Source organism: Loxodonta africana, chromosome 15 (assembly GCF_030014295.1).
Source record: "Loxodonta africana isolate mLoxAfr1 chromosome 15, mLoxAfr1.hap2, whole genome shotgun sequence".
Lineage (NCBI taxonomy): Eukaryota > Metazoa > Chordata > Mammalia > Proboscidea > Elephantidae > Loxodonta > Loxodonta africana.
The window spans coordinates 42,327,837-42,349,265 of record NC_087356.1 but is presented as its reverse complement, the minus strand read 5'-3'; the positions used below and the strand labels follow the sequence as shown (position 1 = coordinate 42,349,265).

General features: G+C 43.0%; 2 protein-coding genes across 5 annotated transcripts in view; one reads left to right on the top strand and one right to left on the bottom strand.

The window, feature by feature from the left end:
* PTCD3 (pentatricopeptide repeat domain 3) overlaps nucleotides 1-2,545 on the bottom strand; it is a 36,434-nt gene extending 33,889 nt beyond the window's left edge. For 2 of the 3 annotated variants that reach the window (XM_010599944.3, XM_023539379.2), the window contains exons 1-2: nucleotides 2,433-2,545; nucleotides 2,152-2,329 (exon numbers count right to left, since the gene is read on the bottom strand). In XM_010599944.3, coding sequence (XP_010598246.2) covers nucleotides 2,152-2,252 — 101 coding nt within the window. In that variant the 5' untranslated portion in view covers nucleotides 2,253-2,329; nucleotides 2,433-2,545. Of the gene's footprint in view, nucleotides 1-2,151; nucleotides 2,330-2,432 lie in introns of those variants that run through there. The other variant, XM_023539380.2, reaches the window with a different exon arrangement.
* A 58-nt stretch (nucleotides 2,546-2,603) lies between these two features.
* The window catches only part of POLR1A (RNA polymerase I subunit A), an 85,917-nt gene continuing 67,091 nt past the window's right edge, over nucleotides 2,604-21,429 (top strand). Inside the window, exons 1-7 of one of the 2 annotated variants that reach the window (XM_010599945.3) lie at nucleotides 2,604-2,748; nucleotides 3,594-3,798; nucleotides 4,692-4,841; nucleotides 13,329-13,436; nucleotides 14,660-14,745; nucleotides 14,859-14,962; nucleotides 20,232-20,324. In XM_010599945.3, coding sequence (XP_010598247.2) covers nucleotides 2,672-2,748; nucleotides 3,594-3,798; nucleotides 4,692-4,841; nucleotides 13,329-13,436; nucleotides 14,660-14,745; nucleotides 14,859-14,962; nucleotides 20,232-20,324 — 823 coding nt within the window. In that variant the 5' untranslated portion in view covers nucleotides 2,604-2,671. The remainder of the gene's footprint in view (nucleotides 2,749-3,593; nucleotides 3,799-4,691; nucleotides 4,842-13,328; nucleotides 13,437-14,659; nucleotides 14,746-14,858; nucleotides 14,963-20,231; nucleotides 20,325-21,429) is intronic. The other variant, XM_064268810.1, reaches the window with a different exon arrangement.

The window sequence follows — 21,429 nt, the reverse complement described above, 5'->3', positions numbered from 1 at the left end:
TTGAAAACACCTTGGCTTGGATCAGGCATACCTTAGTCTTCAAGGTGACATCTTTGCTTTTTAACACTTTAAGGTCTTCTGCAGCAGATTTGCCCTATGCAATGTGTCCTTTGATTTCTTGACTACTGCTTCCATGCGCCTTGATTGTGGATCCAAGTAAAATGAAATCCTGGACAACTTCAATCTTTTCTCCATTTATTATGCTGTTGCTTATGGTCCATTTGTGAGGACTTTTGTTTCATGTTGAGGTGTAATCCATACTGAAGGCTGTAGTCATAAGTGCTTCAAGTCCTCTTCACTTTCAGCAAGCAAGGTTGTGTCATTTGCATATCGTAGGCTGTTAATGAGTCTGCCTCCAATTCTGATGCATCATTCCTCTTCCTATAGGCCAGCTTCTTGAATGATTTGTTCAGCATACAAACTGAGAAAACCCTGACAGCATAGTGGTTAAGAGATATGGCTGCTAACCAAAAGGTTGGCAGTTTGAATCCACCAGGTCCTACTTGGAAATCCTATGGGGGGCAGTTCTACTCTGTCCTAAAGAATCGCTATGAATCAGAATCAACTTGACAGGAACGGGTTTGGTTTTGGTTTCTGGTTATACAGACTGAATAAGTATGGCGAAAGGATACAACCGCGCAACGCACACCTTTTCCTGACTTCAAACCATGCAGTAACCAGACAATCACACGGTCTACTGTAGCGGGAACAACAAACTGAAGACGAATGGCGTCACATTCACGTCAAAAAAAATTTCAATACCCATTCTAAAGTACAAGGTTGTCAGTGACAGGATAACACCCATAGGCTTACAAAGAAGACCAATTAGTAAGACTACTATTCAAATTTACACACCAACCACTAAGGCCAAAAATGAAGAAACTGAAGATTTTTACTAACTTCTGCAGTCTGAAATTGAACGTGCAATCAGGATGCATTGGTAACTACTAGCGATTGGAATGCAAAAGTCAGAAATAAAAGATAAGGATGGCTAACTGGAAAATATGGCCTTGGTGAAAGAAATAATAGAGGAGTTCACATGACAGAATTTTGCAAGACCAACAACTTCTTCATTGCAAATCCCTTTTTAACAAGTAATACACGTTAACTTAATCCACAGTTTTTTGGTGGCACAGTGATTAAACACTTGGCTGCTAACCTAAAGGTCATAGCTTCAATCCCACCAGCTGCTCTGTGGGACAAAGATGTGGCAGTCTGCTTCCATAAGTATTTACAGCCTTGGAAACTCCACGGGCCAGTTCTATTCAATCATACAGAGTCACTATGAGTCTGCACCCACGAAGCAACGGTTTTTCTTTCTTTTTTTTTTTTTAATTAGTCCCACTCTAAGCCAAACTCACTGCCATCCATCGGGTCGATTCCAACTCACAGTGGCCCTGTAAGGACAAAATAGAACTGCCCCGTAGGCTAGTGATTTCAGCCGCCGTTAGCAGCCGAGCGCTTTAGCCACTGCGCCACCAGGGCTACCTAATTCCACTCTACAGATGAGGAAATTTGTCCACTGCTATCCAGATAAAGAAGCAAACACTGAATTCCAAATTAGATTTTTCTCAACTTTTTACTACAAGTTACTGCTCCTCGTAGTTTCGCAAAACCGCTGTTTACGTTAAGATAAACTATATATGTTCCAAGCTACAATTAGCACAAGAATCCAATATAGGAACGGACGTGCTCAGATCCTGCTTTTACGGTAAATTGTTAATTTGTTTGGCCAAATATGCCCACAACATCCGGAGAAACAGTGGCGCTCATAAACTGCCGTTTAAGTTGGAAAAACTTAAGAGTTCTCCCGACCGGGTAAAAATGACGAAGGTCAGATAATTTTTTGCAAATGTAGGGTGGTGATGCTAATAACTACACTCACTAGAATGGAAGCGCCACAGAAGGAGGGTCCTTCTTTTGTTAACAATTCTAACTCTAGTGTACTGCAGATAACCAATATTTTCCAAATGAAGAAATGCCTCTCGAATTCTATTTCAAGGACGCAGTCTCTGTAGCACGCGGCGCCAAGGCACATGAGCATTTCACTACACCGTAGCAATGCCCATAATACTCTCGGGGAAATCGGAAAAATGGACAACTGAGCTGACCCTGGGGCCTTCTTCGTGGACCACCCCAGGTTTCCCTTACCTGCAACTGAAGGCCCGTCCACAGAAAGCTGCCCCGCGAACACTCGCCAGGCAAGGCCTCCAGCGGCCACTAAACCGGCGAAAAGCCGCTACCGCCGCCATCTCTGACGTCTTCGCTGAGCATTTTGGGAACTCACGCCCTCGAGTTTCCGGTCCTCGGATGGAAGGAAACAGGTAGGCTGAGACGGAACGAAGCGACAGTAATCATGCAGTGGAAGGTTACGGGTTCATAGCTTAAAAGACTTTCATACAGAAACTAACGGCTTAATAGGCTTCATTTACCTTGTAGAAATTTCCCATTCGATTGTTTTCAAAATAAGAGAGTGAGAGTAGTGAAATTATTCTCTTTTTCCCCTACAGTGGAAGTGGCCTCGTCCATGTAAATCTCGTTCCCGCTAGCGTGTCTCCCGCGCAAGCGTAGTGTGGAATCACATGGTTGCGGGTTGACGGCTGAGTTAGGTTATCGGTGGTGATTCGGAACGTCTCTTTTTGGGTGTCGGAACTCGTAGCTGTCCTGCAGAATGTTGGGCTCCAAGAACATGCCCTGGCGGCGACTTCAGGGCATTTCTTTCGGGATGTATTCGGCCGAAGAGCTCAAGTAAGGAGTTGGTGGGCAGCACGAACAGTCTGTTTGAGGTCGCCTTCGAAACTACACTTCCCAGAAGGTCTTGTGCCCAGCCTGTCCTCTGAGTCCGTGGTTGACTGGCGCGTGGCCTGTTGGGATCTGTAGTTCCGGGAACGCTCCCGGGCAGGCGTGCACTTCTTAGAAGCTGATGGGGCTCGGGGAACTGGTAGCGGCGGCAAGGGTGAGGGGGGGATGGTGAGAGTTGAGGGGGTCCTGGGTTGCAGCTTTATCATCTTTCTATCTCGTTAATTAAGCGGTTGTGGAGCTGCTACGTTGTTTTCTATATGGCTGATTAAACCCTTAATTATAGTCTACTAAATCCTTATCCTTCAAGATCCGCTGTATTCTCCTTTTAGTTATCAAATGTAGAGCACTCTTTGGTGTTCGTTCACTTTGGTCACGGTAGCACTTGTCGGTCTTCACGACACTCTCTTCTCGAAACTTTCTACCAGTACCCGTATTGTCTTAAGGTTCTCCTTTATTAAAAAAAAAAAAATACGTCAAGGAAAGAGTACTTTTCACCTGACGTATTCAATGGAAATTTTGCGCTAAAATTTTTTTTTGTTTTTAGATTTGTCACTGTCACTCATTTATCAGATATTTATTAAGTAGTTACTATGTGCAGGCTCTTCGTTAAGTGTTGGGGTACTGTGTTGCTCACGGCAGAGACAGCTTCTGCCCCCTGGAGCTGTCAGTGTGTCTGAGGAAACAGGTACTAAATAATTACTTCACTTCGTTTTGTAAGCAGCAAAAAGGAATCTTCAGAGAAGCTGATAAGCTTAAGTTTTTTTCTTTTTCCCCCTTTTTACTCTTTATAGGAAATTAAGTGTTAAATCCATTACGAACCCTCGATACTTGGACAGCCTGGGGAACCCATCTGTGAATGGCTTGTATGATTTAGCTTTGGGCCCTGCAGATTCCAAAGAGGTGTGCTCCACCTGTGTGCAGGACTTCAACAACTGCTCTGGTCATCTGGGCCACATCGAGCTCCCGCTGACGGTGTACAACCCCCTGCTTTTCGATGTACGTCCTGCCCTGGGCTGCCCTACGTGTGTGGGTCTCAGGGATGCTGGTAGGATTTGTGAGTGCCACCTCTCTTCCCACGAGAGGTGTTTGACGAGGTTAATCTCCAAACATTTTTGAGTTAAAGGGTAGTTTTGTATGGGATTTAAAACCTTGAGGAGCCAAATCCAGTAAACTCAACTTGGCGTACAGCCCCAACAAAATGAATTTCGGTTGATTCCAGTTAAGAAGAGGCACTGTTTGAGTCTAGTCACATGAGTGGAAAGATTGTTCAGATTCATTCCCTATACCTTCTGTTTCCGGGTTTTGATCCCTTCACAAATGTAGGCGATGCTTCCCTGGCAATGGAGGGACCTTTGGTGTTCCCTAGGCCTGCCTTTTAGCCCTCCAGGTTTCCTTCATGATGTGGAAAGCAAAACCCCAGAAAACCAGAAAGTGAGATAGGAATGGAGCTGCCGTCTAGCGTGCTACTTGCACATTTTCAGCTTTTTATATCAATTAGCGTTGAGGTTTTTTTAAACATTATATGGATAACGTTGTGGATGAACATGGTATTTGTCTGTCAGTCATATTAAGGAAAGAAAATTGTTTTAGACACTTTCAATGGAATAGAGGTAGTTCCCCACCTTGGACCATACACCAATATGTAAAATTTTCAAAATTTTAATGAATTAAAATGAAACTATTAGAAAAAATAAAGGGGAATATTAATGCAATATTTGGGACCAAGAAAACCTTTTTAAGCATATAGGCTGAAGTAGAATCCTTAAAAGAATAGGCTGCTTCTATTACCTAAAAATGAAAAATTTAAATATATTTAAAATCACCATGACTTGTATTTCTTTCAAATGTACCTCTTTTTTTTTTTTTTTTTTTTTATTCCCCCTTCTCAGAAACTCTACCTGCTGCTCCGGGGCTCCTGTTTAAACTGTCACATGCTGACTTGCCCCCGGGCTGTGGTTCACCTCTTAGTCTGCCAGCTGAAGGTTCTAGAAGTTGGAGCCCTGCAAGCAGTCTACGAACTTGAGCACATTCTGAGCAGGGTAGGTGGTAGTGACAGTCATGGAAACCGGAGTGATGGGGAACAAGAGATGTTTATATGTTGTCCTTGAGAATTGCCATCCTGACACCACCAGTGTGTTTGATCTTTGTACGTTATAATTGGACAACAGTAGGTATGTGTGAAACCATAAGCTGGGAAGAGTAATTGAAGAAATGTTACTCAAAACAACATTGGAATACCATCATACACATCATTTGGCTTCCTCCCTCGCCCAACTTGGACCTAGGATCCAATCAAGGATATTTGGTCTCTTTGAATCTAGAACCATCCCCCTTTTTCTCTTTTTCATGATAGTGCCTGTTTTGAAGACTCAGTGGCAGTTGTAAGATTTCTCACATTCTGGATTTGTCTAATGATTTCTTCCTTAAATTCACGTATTGGCATGAGTACAATGTAACCGATGCTGTTAGTTAATAATTATTGTTAGGTGCCATAGAGTTGGTTCTGATTTCACATACTTTATGTATGAAAGAACAAACTGTTGTCCAGTCCTGTGCCATTCTCACAATTGTTGCTGTGTTTGAGCCCATTACTGCAGGTACTGTCTGTTCATCTCATTGAGGGCATCCTCGTTTTTGCTGACCCTCTACCAAACATGGTGTGTTTCTCTAGCAATTGGTTCCTCCTGATGACATGTCCAAAGGAAGCAAGATGAAGTCTCTCCATCCTTCTAAGGAGCATTCTGGTTGTACTTCCAGGACAGATTTGCTCAGTCCTCCGGCATACAGTGGTACATGCAGTATTCTTTGCCAGCACAACAATTTCAATGCATCAGTTCTTCTTCAGTCTTCATTTTTCATTGTCCGGCTTTCACATGTGTATGAGGCAATTGAAAATACCATGGCCTGGGTCAGGCACACCTTAGTCATCAAAGCGACGTCTTTCCTTTTTTTTACGTTTTAAAGAGGTCTTTTGCAGCAGATTTGCTCAGGGTGGTACATCATTTGATTTCTTGATTGCTGCTTCCATGGCCATTGATTATTGATCAAAGAAGAATGAAACCCTTGACAGCTTCTGCTTCTTCACCATTTATCATGGTGTTATTAGCCCAGTTTTAAGGATTTTTGTCTTTTTATTCAGATGTAATCCATACTGAAGGCTGTACTGTTCTGCCTTCACCAGCAAGTGTTTCAGGTTGTCTTCACTTTCAGTGAGGAAGGTGATGTCACGTGCATATTTCAGGTTGATAATGAGTCTTCCTCCGGTCCTGATGCCACGTCCTTCAGATATTCCAGCTTCTCAGATTATTTGTTCAGCGTATAGATTGAATAAGTAAGGTGAAAGAATACAACCCTGCTCCATGCCTTTTCCAGTTTTAAACCATGCAGTATCCCCTTGCTCTGTTCAAATCATTGCTTCTTGGTCCCCATACAGGTTCTGCATGAGCACAATTTAAGTGTTTTGGGATTCTCATTATTCACGATATTACCTGTAATACGTTATGATCCCCCCAGTCAAATGCCTTCATATAGTTGATAAAACACAGGTGAACATCTTTCTGGCATTCTCTGCTTTTGGCCAAGATACATCTGATATCAGCAGTGCTAGCCCTCGTTCCACATCCTTTTCTGAATCCAGCTTGAACTTCTGGCAGTTCCCTGTCAATGTATGACTACCGCTGTTTCTTAATTATCTTCGGCAAAATTTTGCTAGCATTTGATATTAATGATATTGTTTGGTAATTTCTGCATTCCATTTGGTTGCCTTTTTTTGGAATGGGCATGAATGTGGGTCTCTTCCAGTCAGTTGACCAGGTAGCTGTCTTTGCAATTTCTTGGCATAGACAGGTTAAGAGTTTCTGGCACTGCATCTGTTGAAGCATCTTGATTCCTATTCCATCAATTTCTGGAGTCTTTTTTTTCACAGTGCCTTCCTATTTTCCTGAGAGTTTTTATCAAGAAAGGTTTTGGATTTTATCAAATGCCTTTCTTGTGTAGATTGAGATGATCATGACCATGTGATTCTTTTGTTTTATTTATGTGGTGACTTAATTTTCTAATGGTGAGCCATCCGTGCATCCCTGGTATGAATCCTGCTTGATCACGATGTATTATTTTTTTGATGTGATGAATTCTATTGGCTAGACTTTTGTTAAAATTTTTGCATCTATATTCATGAAGGATATCGGTCTGTAATTTTCTTTTGTAGTGGTGTCTTTGCCTGGCTTTGGTATCAGGGTTATGCTGGCTTTCTAGAATGAGTTTGGGAGTATTCCTTCTTTTCTGTGTCCTGGAGTAGTTAAATAGAATTAGTATCAACTCTTCTCTAAATGTTTGGTAGAATTCCAGTTAGGCTGTCTGGGCTGGGGTGTTTTTTTTTTTTTGCTGGGAGTTTTTATATGACATGTTTGATTTTTCTTATGTTATGGGTCTATTTAGATTTTCTGTCTCTATTTGTGTTAGTTTAAGTAGGTAGTGTGTTTCTAGAAATTTGTCCATTCTAGGTTTTCAATTTTTTTTTGTAGTACAATTTTTCATAATATTCTGTTACGATTCTTTTTATCTCAGCTGGTTCTGTTGTAATGTCACCCATCTCATTTCTCATTTTGGTTATTTGCATCTTCTCGTTATTTTTCCTCTCTCAATTTGGCCAGTGGTTTGTCAATTTTATTGATCCTCTCAAAGAACCAACTTCTAGTCTTGTTGATTCTTTCTATTGTTTTTCTGTTTTCTATTTCATTTTTCTCTGCTCTGATCTTTATCATTTCCTTCTTCTGATGCCTTCCATCTTTTGATGCTCTCTGCATCATTCAGTTTTTTACCTTCAAATCCTTCAGTATTGCAACTTGAGGATTGAGTTTTCTCTTCAGTTCTTTTCAGCTTGAGAAATGGCTATTGTGTTCTTCCCTTTTGGTTTTGTAACTCTTAAGTCTTTGCACACATCGTTATAATTATATAATCCTTATACTTTACCCTATGCTATTTTACATTTCGTTATAGTAATTTACCACCAGCTGTCAGAAAGCTTGCTGCACTGTGGTGGCTTGCGTGTTGCTCCGATGCTGAAAGCTATGCTACCAGTATCATACACACCAGTAGGGTCACCGATGGTGCACAGGTTTCAGTGGAGCTTCCAGACTAAGACAGGTCAGGAAGTAAGGTCTGGTGATCTGCTTTTGAGAATTAGCCAATGCAAACCTTAGATGACATAGGACACTTCATATTTCATCGTATTGGGAGGTATATGATGTCAGGTTTTTCCACTCTTGGTAATGCTCAATTTCATTACCTGGGTAAGGTGGTGACCACCAGGCCTCTGTATCGTAAAGACATCTTTCTTTTTGTACTTAGTAATTGCTTGAGATTTTCTGGTGCTATTATAAATCGCTTGTTTAAGTTTCATTTCCTGTTTATTGGCTTATCAGTTTTTGTATATTGATTTTGCAGAATTTTTTCATCAGTTCTACCATTTTGTCTGTAGATTCTTTTGGATTTTCAACACCATCGTGTCCTCTGTGAAAAATCGCATTTTCTTTCTTCCCAAACGTTATACGTGTTGTTTCTTTCCCTTGCCTTATTTTGCTAGCTAGGATCTGTGTTACCGTGTTGAAGCAGTACTGGCATCCTTGTCTTGTTTCTTGCTGTGAACGGAAACCTCTCACCCTCTCTCCTCCCTTTCTCCTCCCTGAATGCAGTTCTCAAAGGCATCAGGTGGGCAGGGCAAGGTGGGCAGTACACAGAGGCATGGCCCGATGCCAGGTGTCGGGTCCAGCGGGAGAGGGCAACATCCGATGGGCGAGCGTCCCACCCTGGGGAGGCAGCCTGAGCCGGCTGAGGAGGTGTCCCTGTGTGTCTCCGACAGAGCTGTTGCAGGACTTCGAACCACCAACCTTTCAGTTAGCAGCCAGACACTTAAATCACTGTGCCACTGAATAATCTAGCTCACCATTCTTGGAAGCAGGGTGTCAGACAGGATGAGGGTACTCATGCAAGGACGAAGACTTGGCACAGGGTGTGAGAGCCCAAGGTAGCTGAGAGGGTATGGGGTCTGGGTCTGGGTTTGTCTCTTTTTCTGTGCGTCTTTTCCCGGCACACATTCTAACTCTGAATGTCGTCTTTGATACCAGCTACAGATGCAGTCTTTGTTCTAACCCTAACCACTGGAGCTAACCCGTCAGATCTTACAAGTCAAAGGGCACAGTCCTCCAGGCTGCCATGTCTGCTCAAGACTTTAGACATTAGCTGTAAGTTTAGGGGTTCCCATGACATCCTTACTTTTGACCTACTGGCTACAAATTCTGGGTCTCCCGCCACCCCCTCGCGTTCAGTAATTCGCTAGGATGACCCACAGAACATTTTATTATAGCAAAAAGGATAGAAACAGGCCTTAGGAGCACCAGGTTTCTGCTGAGGATGTTGGAAAAACGTGGAAGTGGATGGTGGTGATGGGTGCACGACCTGGGAACGTAGTGAGTGTCACCGAGTCAGACACATGGAAAGTGTTGAAATGGCCGATGTTTTGTTACGTGTTTTTACTACATACACACAAAAAGGATATGAGGTAGAACCTGTGAAAGCAGGAACTTGTGTAAGGCAGACACTGTCAGAGAAGGAAAACTCAAGTATTTTCCACTAAAAAGAGCTAAAGAAAAGTGGTAAGACTGCACCCTGTCAAAGGCAGAGAATTTTCAAGACCCAGAAAAACAAGACATTCCTGTGAAGTTCTGGCTTTCACAGTTTTCGCTGTAAATGAATATAACACACAGTGCCAGGACAGGGAGGATTCCCAGCTCAGAGCTTCCATGTCCCAAGGGACCTGTTCCCTCTCAATGTCTTTAACCAACCAGGATGATCACCTGAGTTTCAGCATCCAGAATTTTTCTTGGCGTTTCATTTCGTAGCATGATTGAACGAATCGTTGCCTACATAGTTGAACAGTGCCCTGTTCCCCTCACGGTGGGTCTTTCTGGCATAGCCAGCCCACATCCAACCTGAGTTGCCTCCTAAGCATGAATCCTCAGGTGTGGTGTAGGGCCCTCATGGAAGACAAAGACACTTCAGTCACTTGGGAAATTCCATTGACTTAGGAACCAAGGATGAAGATCACATTTTTTTTGTTGTTGTTTCATTTTAATTAATTTTTATTGTGCTTCAAATGAAAGTTTACAAATCAGGTCAGTCTCTCATACAAAAATTTACATACACCTTGCCATACACTCCTAATTGCTCTTCCACTAGTGAGATAGCACAGTTCTTCCCTCGGCTCTCTCTCCTCGTGTCCATTTGCGTAGTTTCTGGCCACCTCTGCCCTCTCATCTCCCCTCCAGACAGGAGGTGCCAACATAGTCTTTTGTTTACTTGATCCAAGAAGCTCATTCTTCACTGGTATCATTTTTCATCCCTCATTCCAGTCCAATCCCTGTCTGAAGAGTTAGCTTTGGGAATAGTTCCTGTCTTGGGCTAACAGAAGGTCTGGGAACCATGGCCTCCGGGGTCCCTCCAGTCCCAGTCTGATCATTAAGTCTGGTCTTTTTATGAGAATTTGGGGGTCTGCATCCCACTGGTTTTCTGCTGCCTCAGGGTTTCTCTGTTGAGTTCACTGTCAGGGCAGTCATTGGTTGTGGCCCGGCACCATCTAGTTCCTCTGGTCCCAGGCTGATGTAGTCTCTGGTTTATGTGGTCCTTTCCATCTCTTGGAAACCCTGGTGGCGTAGTGGTTAAGTGCTACGGCTACTAACCAAAAGGTCGGCAATTCGAATCCACCAGGTACTCCTTGGAAACTCTATGGGGCAGTTCTACTCTGTCCTACAGGGTCGCTATGAGTCGGAATCGACTTGAAGGCAGTGGGTTTTCGGTCTCTTAGGCTCATAATTATCTTGTGTCTTTGGTGTTTGTCATTCTTCCTTGCTCCAGGTGGGTTGAGACCAATTGATGTATCTTAGATGGCTGCTTGCTAGCGTTTAAGACCCCAGATGCCACTCTCCAAAGTGGGATGCAGAGTGTTTTCTTAATAGGTTTTATTATGCCAGTTGACTTAGGTGTGCCCTGAAACTGTGGTCTTCAAACCCGCGTCCCTGCTATGCTGGCCTTTGAAGTGTTTGGTTTCCTCAGGAAACTTCTTTCCTTTTGGTTTAGTCCATTTGTGTTGACCTCTCCTGTATTGCGTATTGTCTTTCCCTTCACCTAAAATAAAACTTATTTACTGTCTAATTAGTGAATATCCCTCTCCCTCCCTCCCTCCCTCCCTCCCCCCCTTAACCATCAAAGAATATTTTCTTCTCTGTTTAAACTGTTCCTCCAGTTTTTATAATAGTGGTCTTATACAACATTTGAGCTTTTGTAATTGACTGATTTCACTCAGCGTAATGTTTTCCGGATTTCTCCACGTTATGAAATGTTTCATGGATTCAGCATTGTTCTTTATTGATGCATAGTATTCCATTGTGTGCATATACCATCTTTTATTTATCCATTCATCCACTGATGGGCACCTTGGTTGCTTCCAACTTTTTGCCATCGTAAGCAGTGCTGCAGTGAACATGGTGTGCGTATATCTGTTCATGTAAAGGCTGTTATTTTTGCAGGATATATTCCAAGGAGTGGGATTGCTGGATTGTTGGCACTGGGTGGGGGTTTTATGGTAGTTCTATTTCTAGTTCTTTAAGGAAGCACCAAGTTGATTCCAAAGTGTTTGTACCACTTTACATTCCCACCAGCAGTGTATAAGTGTTTTAGTCGCTCCACAACCTCTCCAACATTTATTATTATGTGTTTTTTGGATTAATGCCAGCCTTGTTGGAGTGAGATGGAATCTCATTGTAGTTTTGATTTGCGTTCCTCTAATGGCTAATGATCGTGAGCGTTTCCTCACATATCTGTTAGCGGCCTGAATGTCTTCTTTAGCGAAGTGCCTGTTCATATTCTTTGTCCATTTTTTAATTGGGTTATTTAGAAGACCACATTCTTGAGATAAAGTTAACTGTATAGCCCCGGAGGGTGTCTGTGCAGGGTGACCTAGCATGAGGTGTCAGAGGCCGAGTAGAGTGAAGAGGGGGACCAAGAGGAGAGCAGCCTAGTATGGGTATGAGCCCGGGGCAGGTGAGGCGTTTGTGCCGAGGAGGAGGTGGCCGTCATGTGAGAGCAGTCACATTTATAAATAGGTACATTTATTAAAGATGGCGGGGGCCAGCATTGACACTAGCAGAGACGATGTCAAAGAGGGAAAACAAGAATTGATCCTGTGGTGTTGGAACGGAATTAAAGTATCAGTGTGACGTGTATGTATACGCTCATGTATGCAAATATTCCCTGGCTCTGTCCCCGAGAGGGGCTTGGAGCAGTGGTAGCACTGAGCACACGTAGGGCCCTGATCTTACCTTCTCAGTATCGTTTTCCACTAGAAGCACTCCTTGGAGAAATGGCTGAGTCTAGGGCAGGGGAAACACAAGGTGACCCTGGACTGTTGTGTGCTGGGTAATAAAGAAGTGCTTGAAGTATGATGGGGAATGTCAAAAGGACACAGGAACTGGCTTGAACAGCTCCACTGGCCGAGTCTGTGGCAACTTGAGCATCAAGTAATGATAGTGATGGATTGTAAACCGTCGAATAAAGTAGGGATCTGTGAAATCCATGAGTTCAGACTGATACGAATGGGAGAATGAATGACCTCAAAGTTTAAGAAACAGACTACTTACATAGTTTACAAGTACACCCCACAGGCAGGATCTTTATTAATTACAGAGGAAGAATGTAACTTTATAGTAAGGTCTGGTAGTCACCGTCTTATCAAGTGGTCAAGATGAGCATCACCTGAGGGGTCAGATGGGAATTGTGCATTACCTAGCAGGATGTGGGGAGCAGAGCCCAGCATCATTTTTGCATTATTCCTGCCCAAGATGCATTAGTGGGATCTGACCATGAGGAAGCATCAGATGTAACCAAATTGAAGGGTATTGCGTAAAACTTACAAAGCGTGTAATCTTCCAAGATGTCAGTGTCTTTAAAGACTGAGGAGCTACTCTGAACTAAAGAAGACGTGCCCAAAGCAAGCGAGTTAGGCAGTGTTCTGTTGTAATCTGTAGGATTTTCATTGGCTAATTTTTGGACGTAGATCGCCAGGCCTTTCTTCCTGTTGTCTTAGCCTGGAAGCTCCACTGAAACCTGTTCACCATGGGTGACCCTGTTGGTATTTGAAATACCTATGGTATAGGTTCCACCATGACGGACAGGTTGTGGTTAAGGGTTTTAAAAAGATTTAAATTTTTTTTTTATCTTGTTTTTTTTTTTTTCAGTTTTAGGTTTGGTCTGCATAACCCAGTCCACCATCATTGGAAACAGGTTATTCTTCCTTTGTTTGTTATTTTAACAGTGCTGTTGCCTGTGTTTTGAAAATGCAGCACAGCGGCTGTGAGATGTCCTTCTCTTCCCGTCATGCTAAGTTCTCCACCCTTCGGGGGCTGGCCCCAGTGGCACTGCCAAGCAGACACTTAACTTGCTGCAACAATATGGTTTTCTTCTCTGCTTTTCAGTTTCTGGAAGAAAACTCTGATCCTTCTGCCTTCGAAATTCAGGAGGAGTTAGAACAATACACAGCCAAAATCGTACAGAACAACCTCCTGGGACCCCAGGGAGCACACGTGAGTTGCCCCGATCTCTCCCTTCTCCTCACACTGTTGTTGTTAACGTGATTGTTATTCCCTCTGCACTGTCATCTGCAGATGCTTTTGACTTCCTAAAGCAGACCTGAATTTGAATTCCAACTCTGCCTCTTATAAGTTATATAACCTTCCCCAAGTCCATTTCCTTGTGTCTGATTACTGCCTGTAGGACCAACGAGAAGATGAGGAGAAATAGGCGGTCTGGGTGTAGCGTCCAGCAGGTTCAGGCACGCAGACTCACTGTGAGAACGGCGTCCTTTGTCCTGTTCTTCTTTCTTCTCTAGTACTCAACCACTGCTGTTACACCCTGTTCCCCATAGCAAACGTGTATTGACTTACTTGATGAATAAATGAGATAGACAATCAGCTGCAGTTGTTGTTAGCAGCTGTCTAGTTGGCCTCTGACTCATGACGACCTCATGTGTTACAGAATAGAACTGCTGCATAGGGTTTTCTTGCCTGTAATCTTTATGGAAGCAGTTTGCTGGGTCTTCCTTCCACGGAGCCACAGAGTGGGTTCAAACCACCAACCTTTAGGTTAGCAGTTGATCTCAAACCACTTGTAACACCCAGGAGCCTCTTCAACCTGAGGCTCATCTTGAAATTTCTTGCCCAGGCTTCACACCAGAAAGTCCAATTTAATTGGTCTGGATTAGATCTGGGTTGATGCACCCAACAAGAGCTCGAGTGTATGTTACTGAAGCTGCCCGGGGGGCTCTCATTTGCAGCCTGTCATCGACCCATTTGTGGCGCAACTGTAGATACGGGCCTCACAACCTCAGAACCCTGAGGTTCATCTGAGGGCCAGCGGGCGGCTGCAGCAGCTTCCAGAGAGGTTTGCTTTAAAGAAAAGTAACTAGTGTTTCTTGAGTGCTGAATGTCTTCTAAGCCGCACTACATTGGTCGTCGCTTTATCTTACTGACAACTTTGTGATGTGGTTACCATTTCTTATTCCCTACTATCAGTAAGGAAACTTAAGGCTTAAAGAGGTCATTTTATTATACCAAACCTTATTCCAGAGCTTGAGAATATAGATTCTGGGTTAAATAGGCAGGTAACTGGCAGAGCTGGGCTATAGTATGGTTCTTTAGAAGCTTTTGTTTAAAATTTTCTGGGGAAAAAAAGGCGAAAACCCAAAATGAATACATACTGGATTCACTCCAAAATGACACTCCGAGGTTCTTTCCCTTTTTTTCAACAGGTGAAGAATGTCTGTGAGAGCAGGAGCAAGCTCGTTGCCCACTTCTGGAAGACACACATGAGTGCTAAGCGGTGTCCCCACTGCAAGTGAGTAGGGGCTCCTGCCTTTCCCTCTCCCCGGGTGAGGCATCTGGCCACAGTCACTCACAGCTCTTTTTTGTTTCATTTTACTCCTCAATCCCTGTGGTGCTTGTGCGAAGGACCGGGCGGTCAGTTGTCCGTAAGGAGCACAACAGCAAACTGACAATCACGTATCCAGCCATAGCACACAAGAAAAGTAACCAGAAGGACGCAGAGACCCCGGGTAAGCAGAAAGGGCCAAGGAAGGGGCTCCTTGGCCATTGAATATGTCCCAGATCTTGGGAATACTGGTCCTTCTTGACGACACGTTTCTCAGCCATGCATTTGTGGCCTCACAGGGCTGGAGGGGATCCTGGTGCATGCCCAGCCCAGGCCTCGCCCATAGGAGGGCTTGTGGATTGGGCTCTATTGCATCATGGGGTACCATGGCCGAGCCAGGTGCTTCTTTCCTCAAGTGGCGGTTTTTCTGACAGATTTTTGAGGAAGAAGCTAAGACATTTACTTGGCAAATATTTAGGAACATTTTATTGTAAAACACATTAAGATTTCAGTGGAGTAAAACGTAGGTGAATTTTTAAGAAAAACATCAAGAATTCAGTGAACCTTGGAACCTCCTCCAGGCTGCTCCTGGCCATCCACCCAGATCCCTGGAGGCAGAGTGTCCCCCTCTTTTCAGCGCTGCTCCACCCCCAGGGGTAGTTGGGAAAAAATTTCAGAGAACTTTTTTTTGTAGTTGTGTGGTTGTTTAAAGTTTTTATTTTTAACTTTGAAGTGGCAAGTATTGAATAAGATATTCTCTGTGAAGCACTAAGATCAGTGCTTGCTATGCGGTAATGTGCTCTGTAGATGTGAATTGTTTATTTTTTATTATACAATCAGTGTGCTAGGATAGAAAAAGCACAGCCTGTGGTTGACACCTGGCTCTGGTCCTTATTCAGATCTCATCAGGTCACTTCTTTAAGCTTTGGCCTCTAACTCTACAGAGTGGGAAAGACATCCTGTTGTTCAGAGTTGAGGAACTTTACATGTGTGAAAACCCACAGCATAATATTACCAAACCTTATCCTACAGCCTGGGAGTATGGATTCTGGGTCAGATAAGGCGAGCAAATACGTTCCCTTCCTTGAGATGAATGTACCATTTATGTTGAAGACTCTGGGGAGGCCTGTAGTAAATAAGCCAGTTTATTATTACTTTTTAAATAAACCTCTCGTTTTGGAATAATTTTAGATTTTTTAAAGAGTTGGAAAGATGTACGGTGAGTTTCCACATACCCTACTGAGCTTGTGCTACTGCATCTTACATTCCCATGGTGTGTTTGTCAAAACTAAGAAGTTAGCTTTCACACAGTATTTTTAACTAAACCACAGACTTTATTTGAATTTCACCAGCTTTTCCAGTAATGTCATTTTTATGCTGTAGAATCTAATCCAGGATTCCATGCTACATTTAGAAAACCTGTTTAATTCTGTTGAATGCTTAACAATTTAACTATAAGGGTGGATTTTCCTACCAAAAAACCAAACACGTTGCCATCAAATCAATTCCAACTCATAGCGACCTCATGTACGCAGAGTAGAACTGCTTCGTAGGGTTTTCTTGGCTGTACTGCTTTGTAGAAGCTGATTGGCATGCCTTTCTTCCGTGGCACTGCTGGGTGGGTTCAAACTGCCAGCCTTTGCTTTAGGTTAGTAGTTGGGCACAAACCATTTGCACTACCCAAGACCTGGATTTTCCTGCCCTCACCCATAAATAGCCCTCAAAACAAGTTACCCTTAACACCAGCTGGGAAATTGCTGCTCTAGCCCTTAGGACGCCCCAGAAAATGTTTGCAGGTTGAGAACAAAGATGGTCAGAATTCTAGAAGGTAACTGTTTCTTTGGGGTAAATGTCTAGCAATTGAGTAGTCTTTCAGTGTCTTTGCCAAACTTAGTCTTCTGAAGTAGTCTTTCGCCGTGGCTCTGAGAATATCATGGTGTCAACCTGAGGTCTGTGCATTAGAAACAAGTAGACAAACAAGCAAAAATGGGTAGAAATGAAGGAATTAAGTCTTAAAGGGTTCCAGGATTGGGTTTTAAGTACTTAGCAAACATTTATCTGTTGGGCCCTCACTGTGCCAAGGATCGTGCATGTGGCACCAGGATGGAGACCAGGCCTCTACTCTTGGGAGGATTAGGTGACACAGATCAGCAGGCGAGCATTCTGAGCCTGGGTCACGCCACGCTCCTGGTACCAAAGGGAGCAAGAAGGTGAGGCCAGTGCTGAATGGTCCCCATGGACTGGTTGCGCCCATGAGGAGCACCATGAGCATGTGACATGCTGCTCATACCCCAGGGTGCTCTGGGGGCCCACCACGTACATTCACGTTTTAACCAACTACGAGAATCCTTTCACCCCAGACACACCCACTGTGATCCAATCTTCCCCAAGTTAATCGGTCTCTAAACCCTTTTTTCAAATGGCACCTCTTCACAGCTGAATGAAATGCCGGTTAGAGATTCTCTGATATCCCATCCCAGGAAGATGTCGGTTTTGTAGGTTGTGAGGAAGGTGCAGCTGTGTGAAGAGGTGACATCCCTCAGGTCTCTTCTGACTCAAAAATCCTGCGAATGAGCAGCTCCAGTCTGTCTGCTCCAGGATTATACTGTGGTGGGAAACCTCACTTACTAGCAGATACTGGTGAGCGTTGCCAGATTCAACCATCTTCCTCACCCTTTCAGACCTGTTTATTAAGAGAAAGTTCAGATGTTTATTTTGAGAAATACCTGCAAAATTGTTCATTAGGTTAATGGAGTCTGCTTTTACCCCCGGAATATACATAGCTTTCTAATGTTGTGGTCCACCCTGAGGGTCAAAGACGCTCTTCGTTGTACACCGAGGTTTCCTTCAGTTGCATTAACTTGTTAAAATGCTTTGCCTTTGTAAGTATCAAAATTGAAAATTAAGAATTACTTATTAACCCATCAATTCCACTTCTCGGAATTTATTTTAAGGAATTGTTTAAACACCTGAAGTATTGTTTAAGTAGTTTAAAATCAGGATTGACTTAAATGTCTATTATTAGAGAGTAGTTAAATAAATGGAGTCCCTGGGTGGTGCAAAAGGTTAACACGCTTGGCTGCTAACTGAGGTTGGAGGTTTGAGTACACCCAGAGCCCTGGTGCTTCCAAAAAAGCTTCCAAAAAATTAGCCATTGAAAACCCAGTGGAGCACAGTTCTACCCTGACACACATGGAGTCACCATGAGTCAGGGTCAACTTGATGGTAAGCGGTACTGGTCGCTAGTTAAATCAGTTCTGGTCCATCTGTGGTTATCCAAGTGAAGGTTCCTCTAAAAACTCGTGGTGACATATCCTCTACAGATGGTAACTCATCAAAGAACTGTAGGTAGATCGAAGCTTGATTTTAAAAGTGTAGAAAAAGACAAAAAAAGTGGGGTTCTTAAGTAAAAATTACCTTAGAAAACATCCATATTCAAACTAAAAAAAAAAACCCAAACCCATTGCCATTGAGTTGATTCCAATTCACAGCGACCCTATAGGACAAGAGTAGAACTGCCCCATAGGGTTTCCAAGATGCATCTGGTGGATTTGAACTACCAGCCTTTTGGTTAGCACTTAACCACTCTGTCACCAGGGCTCCGTATTCGAGCTAATGGACATTTATTTAACATCTGTTGTGTACTAGACACTTTTAGGTACTAGGAACACAGTCAAAGTATAGTTCCTGCCCTGATAAGTACTTAAAAAGGGGAAATTTAGCAATGCTTCATTTTAGTGAGTGCATCCCAGAAAAGATTGATAGTTTTGAACTTAGAGGGTTACATGGCCTAATTGTCTTGTATTTATTTATTTTTTGAATTGCGATTTAGGTGGAAGTTTACATATTAGTTTCTCTTTAAACAGTTAATACACAAGTTGTTTTGTGACATTGGTTGCCAACCCCACAATGTGTCAACACTCTCCCCTTCTCCACCGCAGTTTCCCCGTTTCCATTTGTCCGGTTTTCCTGTCCCTTCCTGCCTTCTCGTCTTTGCTTTTGGGCTGGTGTGCCCGTTTAGTCTCATATACATGATTGAACTATGAAGCATGCCTTTCACGTGTGTTATTGTTGGCCCTGTTGACCTGTCTGGTCTTTGACTTTAGAGTGAACCTCAGGAGTGACTTAGGTATAGGGTGTCCTGGGGCCATACTCTTGTAATTTCTCCAGTCTCTGTCAGACCAGTAAGTCTGGTCCTTTTTTTTTTTTTTTTCCGGTGAGTTTGAATTTTGTTCTACATTTTTCTCCAGCTTTGTCCGGGACCCTCTATTGTGGTCTCTGTCAGAGCAGTCAGTGGTGATAGCCAGGGACCATCTACTTGTTCAGGGCTCAGTCAGGTGGAGGATGTGGTAGTTGTGGCCCATTAGTCCTTTGGGCTAATGTTTCCCTTGTGTCTTTGATCTTCATTCTCCTTTGCACCAGCTGGGGTGGGACCAGTAAATATATCTTAGATGCCCGCTCACAGGCTTTTAAGAACCCAGTTGCTACTCACCGCGGTCAGATGTAGAACATTTTCTTTATAGACTATGCCAATTGAGCTAGATGTCCCTTGAGACTAATCGTCTTTTTTAATCATCTAAATGCCTGGAAACCCTGGTGGCATAGTGGTTAAGTGCTGCAGCTGCTAACTGAAAGGTCAGTAGTTTGAATCCACCAAGCATTCTTTGGAAGCTCTGTGGGGCAGTTCCCTGTCCTATAGGGTTGCTATGAGTTGGAATTGACTTGACAGCAGCGGGTTTGGTTTCTTTGGTAAATGCCAGGACCCGCACCCCCTGAATGGGAGCCTAAGTCTGATTTTCTGACTCACTTTGAGTATAACAACACTATGGTCTTTGTAGAAAGGAGTAGAATATACTTTTACCCATAAAAATGTCCATACACGTTATAAATGTACATCTGTGAACTTTTTCTGGAAAAAACCATGTGCATAAAAATGTTTCTCATAGTCTCACTTGTAGTAACAAAAAATTGTAATCCGCTCAAATGTCCAGCTGTATCATGTAGTTAAATAAATTTGGAAATGTCCCCTCAGTTGAATGTTATGCAGCCATTAAAAATGACCAGGTGATAGCTATGTATCAATAAGCAGGAATGCTCACGAGATGCTAAGTGAGAAGCTAAGTAGTGGTCAGGACACTTGCATGCTTAAGATTATGAGATACATAAAATGCACACATATAAAGAAAGGACTGCAAAAGAATGTATAAAAGTGATGATAGTTAATATGATGGTGGGTGATGTTTTTCTTTGACCCTATTTTTTAGATTTTATACAATATCTATATACTTCGATTGCCTTAGAAATTAGATGGGGGGGAAGAATCCAGGACTGGGAAGACGCTGTCCTAGAGACTGGTTTTGTGGTCGCATTGCAGGCTGGCAGGGTGGGGCGATAGATGCCATTAAGAAGGAGTGTCTGTTATTGATGGATTGTGCTTTGATTCCCCTTTTTAGCTCCAGGCATTGAGGATGCTCAGCTGGGAAAACGAGGATACTTGACACCCACCAGTGCCCGAGAACACCTCATCACTCTCTGGGAGAACGAAGGTGCTGTACCAGCCTAAAGAAATAGCTCTTTGTCTTCCCCTTTAATTTCTTGGACTCCTATACTGTGCCTCATAAGTTTTATTCTCTTAAAGTTGTGATTGTTGTAGACCTTCCATGAAATCAGTCCATAGGCTTGGAGCAGACTTGAGGGTACATTATCATTGACACATCAGTGGGGTGGGGTTTTATACCCAGCACTGTGAACACACTGATTTTTGTAACTGAGCTTGGTCATTAAATTACAGCTAACAGTGGGCCTTGCTTAACAGTTTGCCATTTCTAGAAGGCTTAGTGTAACTCACCTTATTTTAAATGCCTGTAAATAATAGCCTTTTTATAGGTTTTTACAGTGATTCGTTTTGTGAATCAAGGAATAAACAGTAATTTGGCCTTTCTTTAAAAAAAAAAAAAAAAATTAGGAATTATAATTTTCTTATATTTCAGTTCCCTAAAAAGAAAAGGAACTCCCCATTCCCTTTGAACGTGTGACAAAATCTGTGCGGCATATTCAAACCGTTATGTCACCCACCCTCTCAGAGAGTATTCTGGAACCCTGAATCTAACCACTGTGTAAGCATTTAGAACTGAAGACCTTGTTAAAGGGATGAGTGACATCAGAAAAGAAAGCACCTCAGTTACTGTTTCTGCATCAGGCCCGAGCGCATGTTACTCGTTTTCTCTGTGACATTTTTTTTAGGCCTCAGAACATAACTTTGATTCACAGAAGATCCCCTCCTGGGCAGCACTCAGGTGGAAGGGCTTTGTTGTTTTTTTTAAAAACGCTAACTTTTTTTTCTTTGTTTCAAGTATAGTTTTTATAAACACCAGAGTAATAATTGCTTAGTGGGTTTGTTTTGTTTTTATTTTTGTTTGAGTCCAGGATGGCAATGAGAAATAAGTGAAAGGTTATTTCCATCCTTGCCCGTCTCAGACCCTGGGGCAGGTGCTGTCATCCCTGCGCGGCCTGTTTTTATAAGTCACCTTCGTACCTGCATAAAGACTCCCATGTGTGCAGGGATGGTTTTTTGGTTGTTATTTTTTAAAAAGAGAAATGTGAACTTATCCTTCATGCTGTCCTGTATTGTTTCCACTCTTAGTATTATCT